We start from the raw sequence: 10,687 nt of genomic DNA on the forward strand, positions 1-10,687 counted from the left end.
TTAGTTTTTATTTTTTTTTTTTTTTTTTTTTTTTTTTTTTTTGTAAAATTTGAAAGTGAAACTGTAGCAAATTGTTGATTTGCCACTTTGTACATTGAAAGTTACCCCAAATAAAAGGTAACGTTTATTTATATGTCCTAATTTTGCTGGTCAAAACACAAACACCAGATTGCTTACAAACATCCACTGATTAATCAGCCAGCCAGAGATTAAAATCAGCTCATCAGATTTTCATTGGCTGTACCTGGTAAAGGTATTCCACCAACAGAATTCACAATTTGATGTTCTCTTTGAACTTTACCAAACAAATCTGATAAAATGTGCAGACCAATGCTTGGAAAGCATAAATGGTGGGAATTTTGTAATTTCTCCATTTTCAACTTAATTTAAAACTATTACCTCAATAAATCTCAAAGCACATTTTTACTCTTGTACATTTCAATACATTAGCAAAAAAACACAACAAAAAACAGAACAGGTAGAGAAAATATGTAGAGAAAAGCCTGATCTCTAATCACTTAACATGAAAACAGTGACTACACACACCGTCCCTTGTGTGTTACCTTTCCATGTTCCGGGTCTGGTTGTGCAGAGCCAGGAAGGACACCGGAGAATCAATAGCTTCCCTGCTTTTGGCACAAAGTCTCACTACCTTCAGCCCCGTCTGGTGAATCTTCTCAGTCAGCTGATCAACAGCAATGTTACTAGGAGCACACACCAGCACTGGTCTGGAAGAACAACACAAGGGCAACATGAAAACTGTCTCAGTTAGTCCTCAGAAATGCAGCTTGCTGCCAAATAGATCAGTCATTTTTCAACATCAGAGAAAATAAAAAGCCTCATCCACAGTAAGGACTGGGGTATGTAAACTTTTGATCAGTCAATTTGGGAAATTTCTGTTGTCATTATCATTTCAAAAAGGTTAAAAGAGTTGCTTGGCAAATGTATTTAACCACCATAAATAATGAGTGAAGAGATTTTCCTTTATTTATATTCTTTGGATAATGACCACAAAAAAATATCAAGAATTCTGACAGGGTATGAAAACTTATGAGCCCAACTGTATCTTGCCAATGTTTTTTTTTCTTCATTTAGGATAAAATTAATGCGAGTCTTGAAGGATACCCCAGTTTAAAACACCCAGTTGAAAATAGAGGATTTCTGATTTCTGCTTTTCTGTAAGTCCAATAATTAAACTGTTGTAGTTCCTTACCCGGTTCCCTGCCTAGCCAGATGGTACACTATGGTGGCTGAGGTGACCGTCTTCCCTGTGCCAGGGGGACCCTGGATCAGACTGAGGGGCCACTGCAACACTGTCTTCACAGCATAGACCTGTGTCACAACAAAGCATGTTCATTAAACCCAGTTAGTAAAAGTACCAGGCAGCAAACAGCAATGATCATTATGCTGTTAGTATTGTATCTCTCAAGGTCACCTGAGAGTGGTTGAGGTCAGGCAGGCCTTGAGCAGTGAAGCGCTTAGGCAGCTGGCACTTAATGAGCACGTCCTCCACCTCGTGTCCCAGCAACTTGTGATAGATGTAGCCAGAAACTGAAGTCTCATCCACAGCAAATGTTTTCAGGGCGCTCTGCATCCTTCAGAATAAAAGCACAAAAAGCCAGCTACTACACCACTTCTCTTCATCATAACAGGTGCAAACAAGGTTGTTCGGCTGTGGTTGAATACCTGTCAAAGGAGGTGGACTTCCACACAAAGTCCACCTGGAAGTTATGAGGGATCTCCACCGGAGCTCCGGCACTACTCCGAAGCTCAATGGCAATCTCATCGCCGTAGTCTTGGGTTAAATGTTAAGGACTCCTCCATGTCTCCCAGAATTAAACTAACGTACACAAAAACAAAATCCCAGTAAAATATACTGAAGTCTGTGGAGGATGTGAATACCTTTTAAAGAATTGTAGCCGTGTAAAGTGGTTTCTGGCTAAAACATAATTTTAATTCATTGGATGGATAATTTATTAATTAAACTTTATAGCATTTCTATTTGTTATTTAGAAATGTTGGAAGGATGCTCTAAACATAACGTGATATAGTTTGTTCATATTGTTACAGTGTGTAAATATACAATACACTACCAGTATGACTTAAACTAAGTCTAGCTTAGTTTAAGTAGTTTGCCAGAACTGCCACTAGATTGTGCTTTGCCTCCTTGTTTCACCCTAACCCTGTTCTGCCCACTCTGCCTTATAATTATCTGACCAGAACACTTGTGAACAATTATGTGCCTGTTAACAGTCAGAAGGATACTGTCAGGAACTTTGATGACATGTCCAATGCCTTTCCATGGAGGGGCCAGGTCTCCTTTATATCTGAGGCAGATTTCATCACCCTGCATTAGTCGCATATCTCAAAAAAAACAAACAAAAAAAAAACAAAACAAACAAAAAAAAAGAAAATAGATGTTAGAAATTAGCCAAGAGAAAAGTTCAGAGCATAATTCCTGCTGCAAAATGAACAAATATTAGGGTAGTACCGATTGTAGTTTCTGGCCAATCACCAATCTTTAAAAAAACCTGACCTGCTGATTCTGATTTTGGCCAATACCAATTTTTTTCCCTGAAAATTCGCAAAATATAGCGACAGAGTTGCTAAGTTAGCAACAGTGGGGGGGTGACTATTGTTAACCACAGAGGTTCAGATGTGACCTGGTGGGCCGATCTGTCAGTCAGTTTCTCACTGCTGAGCAAAAGAGAACAGTGGGTGATTTTCAGTCCTTTGTGGAGAGAGAGATCGGTGGATAAGATCCGCTTCACATCAAGCAATCTCCCAAAATTGAGCAAATTGGAATGGATTTATCAGTGCTTCCCCAACAAGTGTGTGTGAAGATGGTAAAAACTTAAGATAGTTACCAGAGTCAGTCTTGGGAAGGGTGAAATAAGCAATCCTTTTTTTATTCAGGCCCAGGTCCCATCTAATCGTTATATTTTCTTGAGTCTGAAGAGGGGAAATAATAGGACATGCTTCAACTGAGCTAACAATAACTATTGAGTAAAATAATAAGCATGTAGAAAAGCTAGATATCATTCAACCCTAACCCCTGTGGGTTTTCACCCAAAACTATTAAGATTTTTTTTGTTTGAGAATAATAAAAATACATAGATCACAATAATCAAATTTTTCTGCTTGTATGACAAGCATACACCAAACACTTTATGAATAATTGCCAGTTAACCTGTGACTCTTTCAGTTTCTTATCATAGTCAGCCTCCAGCTTTACAAGAGGTCCAAAGATATTCTGGTACTGATAGGCATCCTCGTAACGCAGGAGGACGTGCTGTGGCTCCTCGTCCACTCCAGGCTTCTCCAGGTCCTCCAGAGTAGCAGTGGGATTTTCCTGTCAGAAAAACAAAGACTAAGTCTAACATGACAAGGGTCAAATAAAAAGCCACATAAACCAGTTCCATGGTTGTATTAACTCTAGATAGCTTCCTGCTGAGCACATCGAGAGTAAAGAAGCCTTAGGAACTAAGGCACAGATAAATCCGATAAACTGGATTTCCTAAACTTTGGGAAATTGGTGATTGGCCAATACTGATCTTATCCACTGATTTTATTTACCTCCACAAAGCTCTGAAAAGCCACCACAACCACCACCACCAGAATAATAATAATGTCCCCTTTTGCTCTACATTGAGAGAGGACTGACTGACAGATCCACGATGACATCTGCACTGTTTTAGAATTGTAGTCTGCCTGTAGTTTTAGCAATGGTAGCAGAGGAAGTGAAGGAAGCCATGTTGGCAACACTTCCAAATATTGAATTAAGATCAGCATATCGGCTCTTCTCTCTTTGCAGTGGAGGATGGTTGCTTACAGAGCTGGCAATTTCCGGTAAGCTTCATAGCATTGAACTGGAGCATTACATACGTCACACGCAAACATTAGCAATTGGGTAAAATTTAAAACCTCAACACAGTCCACGCCTCCAGGAAGTGATAATTTCTCAACAGCTGAGAGCCCAGACCCTCTGGACAAAGCAAAGCGTATTAGGAACAGCTTATGTTTGTGTCACCCTATGACTAATGGCAGGCAACTGAAAACAACAGTATTGGAGGTTTTTATCAGAAGCCTCTGATAAAAGACCCTTTTAAGGGACTAAGAGAAAAAGGAAACAAAAAAAAAACATACGCATGGACAGAAAAAGGTAAATGGGAAAATAAGAAAAAAAGGAAAAATAGAAAGAAAAAAAATGGCCTGAGCACATTCAGTATACATACACTGTCGGGATTGGGGTTTTTTCTGGTGTATTTTTTAGTTTTCTGTGGAGTCTCTGTGTTGTCCTGACTGCCCCTGATTGTTCCCAGCTGTGTCTCGTCCCCCGATTACCCTCCGTGTATGTCAAAGTGTTCTATAATTTCATGGCTTCCCACACTTGAAAAGGAGGACTTGAAGAGACTTCAGGATTTTACTCAATCTTTTTTTATTTTCACCAATGAGTGAGAATCAATGAACAGGTGAAAAACCTACAAAACGCATACAAAATATTTTAACCCATTTTAGACATTTGGTTCAAAGTTAATAATTTATCTTACTAATTCCATTTTTAACCTTAGACATACATTTCTTTCACAATTTTAACCATAAATTCAAGTATTAAATTATTAAATTCCATGTTTTGTTGAATCAAACAAATCCAAACATTTTAGAATTACATTCTTTTTCAATCTTAGGACATAAATTTTTACATTAAATATCTTAACATACATTTAATAGAACCAAACTGTAAAAACTAGCAGTGCAAACTGTTACTCCAATAAATTCTGCATTTCTTTTCTCAAATGCAAAACCAAAGTCAAACTGCATTTCAATTGAGTCCAGTTAATTGCTTAACAGTAGTCCTTGTTTAATCTAAGTCCTTTTCTCATGAAATGCTGCTTTGGAGGCTGTGTTTGCCTTCCTCAGCTCTGTTGCAAAACCAGCAAAGTGGTTGGGTGGATTCCTTATATTACCTGAGTTGAGGGTGCTGCTGATTGGGCCAGATTTCTTTCACCTGCTGAGAAGTGCTGCAGAGTGGCACACTAATGTGTGTGTTTTGTGTGTGCACACACAAATGTGTCTATTCATGCATCCACATCTGAACTCATGAGCAGATCTGTGCAACAGTGTATTTAATGTCACCTGTGTCCCATGTTCTTTGTTGTGTCCTTGTCGTACCGTTCTGTCTACCATGTCACGTGTAGTCTGCGTCTTCCGAGGTTCCTTCGTGTTCTCAGTTGCTACCAGTTAATGAGCCTTAGCCTTCCGTTCGACTGTGCTGCCTGGTGTTTTGGAACTTTTTTGTGGACTGTTTTTCATTAAAATCAACCTTTCCATCTCTCAACCTGGGCCTACGGCATCTCTCTCTGCACCTTTACCACAGTTCATGACATGCACATAATAACCTGACCATGCATGGAGTTCAAATGCAACACAGTTCATACAGCTGTCTAGACAAATCAGATTCCATGCACAGAAGAGTTACTGTAAATAAATGAGTGTGTGACAGAGGCTAATATTACCTTCCACAGCTCCTCCAGCTTATTGATCTGCTGGGCGGTGATCTGCCGGGCCCGGAGCTGCTCCTGTTCTGAGGGGATTTTAACCAGCCAAGACAGGAAGCAGCGGTCCTGGATGAGTGGCTGCCACTGGGAGCTGTCCCAGTTAATGTCCTTCAGGCTACTCTGACTGGCACACGGCTGTCTGGGATTCATTTGGACAGAAATCAGTATTCTTTTAAAGCAAGCCTATGATCAGGAACATGTGTGAGCGGGGTACCTGCACAGCAACACCACCACTGAGTCGGCCTTGGCTGGGATGAAGCCCAGCAAGAAGACGTTGCGGCAGCCACAGTTGTAGCACTCCAACACCGTCTCTCCCAGAGGCCCATCTTTGTGCAGGGTCACCTCCTTGGACTTGGCCCTCACCAGGTGGTTCACGATGTGGCTGCAAAGGTAAGCCAATTAAAATTATCGCAAAGAGTACAGGAAGTGACATCACTCCTGTGCTTATAGCATGCTCAACATGCCTCTAGAGTGCAAGCCATTGTTTAGTTGTGTGCAGCTCTGAACACATTGGCAGGAAAAGCAGCAAGATACAGTGACAAGATGTAAAGAACCAAAACGTAATGCAGGGTGCATATTTTGTTTTCCTGATATAACATTCTATACAAAATGATTGTGTTATTGGTGCAGTACTGATAAGAATGACTCTCCAGTGCCTTGTTTCTTAAGCTTTTACACAATTTGTCATGTTGCAACTAAAAACAAAGAGGTATTATTCAGGATATTAATAGACCAATACTAAAGTAGTGCATACTAAAGTGAAAACAAAGTAAAATTTTCAAATATATTAACAAATAAAAATCTTAAGAATTGTCTGCATTTGTATTCAGCCCCCATGAGTTAATTCCCTGTAACTACCGTTCACCGTCATCACGACTGCTAGACTTTTGGAATATGTTTCTACCAGCTTTGCATATCAAGAAATCAAGATTTTTTTTGACAATTCTTCTTTGCAAAACAGTTCAAGTTTAGTTAAATTTCATGTGGAATGTGTGTGAAAATTAATGTTCCCCTTAAACTTACTGTGGGTCTCTTTAAGTAGGCCATTTCAACACTTAAATATGCACTGATCTAAGCCACTCCTTCCTAGCTGTGGCTGAATGTGTACAGGTGAAGATCCACCCCAGTCTCCAGACTTCTTCAGCTTCTAACAGGTTTACTTCCAGGATTGTCCTGATTTAGCTCCGTCCGTCTTCTATCAGCTCTGACCAGGTTCCCAGTCCTGCCTCAAGAAACATATCCCCCCAGCATTATGCTGCCACCACAACCACCACCACCAGAATAATAATAATGTTTATCATTATTACTACTATTTTTGTTGTTTATAGATGTTGAAATTTGCTTTGGACTCTGCATGGTGGGTAAAAACCGTAAAACACTTTGTGAAACATTACTGTGTTTGGGAAAAATTATTCCTTGTGTCACCTTCCAGAGGAGAGCTTAACAAACTCCCCAAAATAATTACAAATTGAAAAAAAAAAACTTTACAAAGGGAAATTAAATGTTTTTTTTGTTTTTTTTGTTGGACTTTTTGTTTTGTTTACCTCTCCCAGAATCCTTTGCTCTGTGTTGATGATCTTATTGGTCATACTGATGATTTGTAAGCATGTGTGAAATGTTTTCAGGGTGATGTGCAATGTTCCATCCTCCACACATATCGTTTAACCTCCAGGCTAAAAATGTCAATTTGATTAATACTTCTTTATTATCATGAGTTACTTTGCTTTGGTCTGTCACCAAAAATGCAATAAAGGTTGTAGCTGTAGCAAGTTAAAGTTATGTGAATACCTTTGCAAGGAACTGTACCAGTATTCATTTCAATCAAATTTAGAATAACATCAAGTTTTTAAATACATTTTAGGAACGAAAAAAAACCCCCCAAAAAGCTCAATTTAATGAACAAATACTCTCTTCGTTGTGCATGTGACTGATACCTGCCAGATGTATTCCCACGGCCATTACAGAACCATTTCTTGCTGGTGTTGCAGTAGACCACACAGGCTGGATCGTGAATTCCACAGTAACTACAGAAATGCAAGGAATAAAAAACAGAACAACTACACTGAGGTGACATATGAAACCTTGGAAAACAAAAGACAGAAATGTATGAGCAGGCTGTCAAAGATTGTCACTACATTTACTCACTGAATGTCATGGATTTTATATTAATATTTTGAAATAAGTACTCAGGTTTTTTCAGAGACACTTGTTTTTACAAAGACCCATCTACAGATGTTCAAGGCTTAAAATCTTCTGATGGTGTTACTGCTGCTACCTCCTCCTATCTTTGCTTTGATTACATAAAAACATCACTTGTTTCATAATCCCATTTGACCCTAGCAGTTCATGGTTATTATCGGTCTGTGATTTGTTGGTAAGTGAGCTCATTGGATAAGTTCTGCCTAGAAACTCAGTCTGGACCTGAGGGTGAAAAAACTGGAGGAGGCACATGCAACAGTCGGGTCTTTTACCAGCAGGCATGCAATGGGAGGTCCTTGCTATAGTAAGCATCCTCCTCATCTTCCTCAAAGTTTAATTCTGCAAGGAGCTGGCTAGCTTTCACCACAGGGTCATCTCCATTCTGCAGCACAACATCCGAACCGTTGACCTGAGGAGAATAAAATCAATGGTTGGATCATAAAAAAAAACATATACAACACTAAATTCACTCACTGGAAACCTCTGTTTTAAAAAGCCTGAACACAGTTAATTTGATGCGATCGATCAGCTCTCATCAGTTATATTATAGTACAGGAACACCGCTCTGTGTACTGTACGATTAAATAACTGTTGACAGCCTTGAGCCACAGCTTGCTTCGGTGTTCAGTAAACAGACTGCGTTCGTCTGCTTTTATTACTGACCCATTGAAAATTAGCAGTGACTGGTTGCACAGAGTAATAATTGGCACTGTTGCTCTTAAGTAAATAAAGCTCGAACTCTAACATGCTAACTGTAAAAGCAGAGCAGCTAACCTCCTAGGCAACCAACGGCATTAAAGCAACACATCAGGCATCTTCCAGGCTGTTAGCTACCATCAGCTAACTTGTATTGTGTTAACACAGCAGGAGGCGCATTTTCTAAACAAATGGCGAAAAAAATTGAACAATTTCACGAACCTGGTTATCTAACTGGCTGTGGGTCTGGCCCTGCGTCTGCGTTTGGCTTGGCAAGGTGAAATCGATGAAGTCGTACTCGGAGCCCTGGGTGTCCGCTCCCAGCAGCTCCGACTCCTCGGTGTCCAGGAACGTCAGGGTCTGCGAGTTCGGCCCGTACGCCTCCACGCTCATGTTTCCTGCTTCTTCTCGATGGTGTTCCTACCGCTTCGAGAATATTCCATAAAGCGTCGGTACCCCGGAGTCGTCCCAACCACAGAGACAGGATAATGATGCAGAAGGTGGCTAAGGAGATGGAGTCTCGCTGTGGACAAGTGGATAGTGTTCCGTTTCCTGTGGTTCATCACTAACACTCGGCTCCTAAAGGACCTTCAGTGCACTGGGCCTGCAGAGGAAAGGAGACAAGAACGTCTGTGCCATCTTGTGAATACGGACTATTAAAAACGTGCAGTCTCAAAAACATGAAGTTTGTCATGCAACAATGTTCTTTAAAATACAATATTCAGTTTGTTTAACTGAGAACAGTACACTGATAATAAAACCAACTGGGTTTTGAAATAAGGATTATTCTGTTGTTAAATCTTAAAATTTAGAATATAATATTTTACTAATTTGTTTATTTTCTGGTTGATTCATAATTAGAATTTTTTGTTTAAGTTTAGTTGTTTATAATTTGTTGGTCAGTAATTTGTTTAATTAGTTAATTTCAGTTTGGGATGTGGTGCTTCACATAGAAATACTTAGACTTTTGGTAGCTGTGTAGGCACTTAAGTGGTCATATGGTTTGTTTGTTTGTTTGTTTGTTTGTTTTACAAGTGACATCGTCGGTCACCCAGTCAACGTCAGTCTGCCACTCAGTCAGTGGGTGAGCAGGTTAGTCAATCAGTTAGCCATGATGCAGGAACCAGAGGAGGAGAAGCAGAAATCCTGTGAATCTGTACCATATTGTCTGCCTGCAGTTATGGAATAAAAGAACATAGAACAGTTTTGTTTGTTTTTTTGGAACATTTTTTTGTAGCTGCATAAACCAGAAACAAGTGACAATTTGAGTTGCACTTTATTTTAGCTTGATGACCTTTAAGTCTGAAGTTTTATTTTTTCATAGACAAATAGTTACTAAAGAAAGTTCTTTAAAAGAAAAAAAACATGCATGCATTCTGAACTCACTCTACTTTAGCTTAACTGAACTTCTCTCTTTTTTACTGCTATGGGATGCTTTTCTTACTTTGTCCCCCTTTTGCACCGGCAGTTTATCTTGAGGAAATAAACAAAGGTGCAGAAGTTCATTAAACTGTAACATGCGCACTGCGCTGCACAACTAATGCGGACCCGGCTCAGCCGCTGCGAAGAATTAAACTTAACTCACCCAGCTGTTTTAACAAATGGAGCTGAAGATATTACCCTCCTGCGCTCAGGAGGAGTGCGGCAGATGGAACATCTGTCCATTCCGGGGAACCCAAACCACAAAAAAATAAATAATTCAAATCCTGATAAAAGTGCACTTCTGGACCACGCACAGGGTAAAAAGCTCATAGAGTTCAATTGATCAGTTTGGATCAGACGGATCCAACTGACTGATGAACCAGAGCAGATTTCTCTACAGATGTGGACCAGGAGGAATTTGTAATACTGTGTATTCAGACCCCAGCAGGTGAAGTGCTGGTAATTTAAGTGGAGTAGTTTAATTTCATTTATTATAAGTTGTTGGGGCCACAGTCAGCTTTCCACAAATGTTAAAGGTTCTCAGCTTCCTCAGGTTAGTACATCCTGGCTTGAGCCTTCCTGTAAAGCTGCTTGGTGTTGCTTGTCCAGTCCAGCTTGTTGTCCAGCCACAGGCCAAAATATTTATAGGTCTGCACGACCTCCACCTCCTCTCTTCCTATCAGAACTAGTCTTGGACTGCCTCTTTCCCTCCTGAAGTCAATGACCAGTTCCTTTGTCTTGGAAGTGTTTAGATGTATCCCATTTCTATGGCACCAGACAACAAAGTCCCTCACCAGGCTCCTCTATTCCTC

At 40.0% G+C, this 10,687-nt stretch overlaps 1 protein-coding gene across 3 annotated transcripts in view; it reads right to left on the reverse strand.

Annotated features, from left to right (window-relative positions):
- Positions 1-9,069, reverse strand: part of LOC106962276 (regulator of nonsense transcripts 1-like) — a 27,995-nt gene extending 18,926 nt beyond the window's left edge. The window contains exons 1-12 of one of the 3 annotated variants that reach the window (XM_015056580.1): positions 8,676-9,065; positions 8,030-8,166; positions 7,493-7,615; positions 5,773-5,940; positions 5,517-5,697; positions 3,191-3,352; positions 2,868-2,952; positions 2,266-2,364; positions 1,687-1,795; positions 1,436-1,595; positions 1,214-1,332; positions 564-728 (exon numbers count right to left, since the gene is read on the reverse strand). In XM_015056580.1, the coding sequence (XP_014912066.1) occupies positions 564-728; positions 1,214-1,332; positions 1,436-1,595; positions 1,687-1,795; positions 2,266-2,364; positions 2,868-2,952; positions 3,191-3,352; positions 5,517-5,697; positions 5,773-5,940; positions 7,493-7,615; positions 8,030-8,166; positions 8,676-8,846 (1,679 nt within the window). In that variant the 5' untranslated portion in view covers positions 8,847-9,065. Of the gene's footprint in view, positions 1-563; positions 729-1,213; positions 1,333-1,435; positions 1,596-1,686; positions 1,796-2,265; positions 2,365-2,867; positions 2,953-3,190; positions 3,353-5,516; positions 5,698-5,772; positions 5,941-7,492; positions 7,616-8,029; positions 8,167-8,675 lie in introns of all 3 variants that reach the window. The other 2 variants (XM_015056581.1, XM_015056582.1) reach the window with 2 other exon arrangements.
- Between the last annotated feature and the right edge of the window lie 1,618 nt (positions 9,070-10,687).

The sequence above is a fragment of the Poecilia latipinna genome, unplaced genomic scaffold (genome assembly GCF_001443285.1).
Source record: "Poecilia latipinna isolate Pla-1442-1.1 unplaced genomic scaffold, P_latipinna-1.0 Scaffold1393, whole genome shotgun sequence".
NCBI lineage: Eukaryota > Metazoa > Chordata > Actinopteri > Cyprinodontiformes > Poeciliidae > Poecilia > Poecilia latipinna.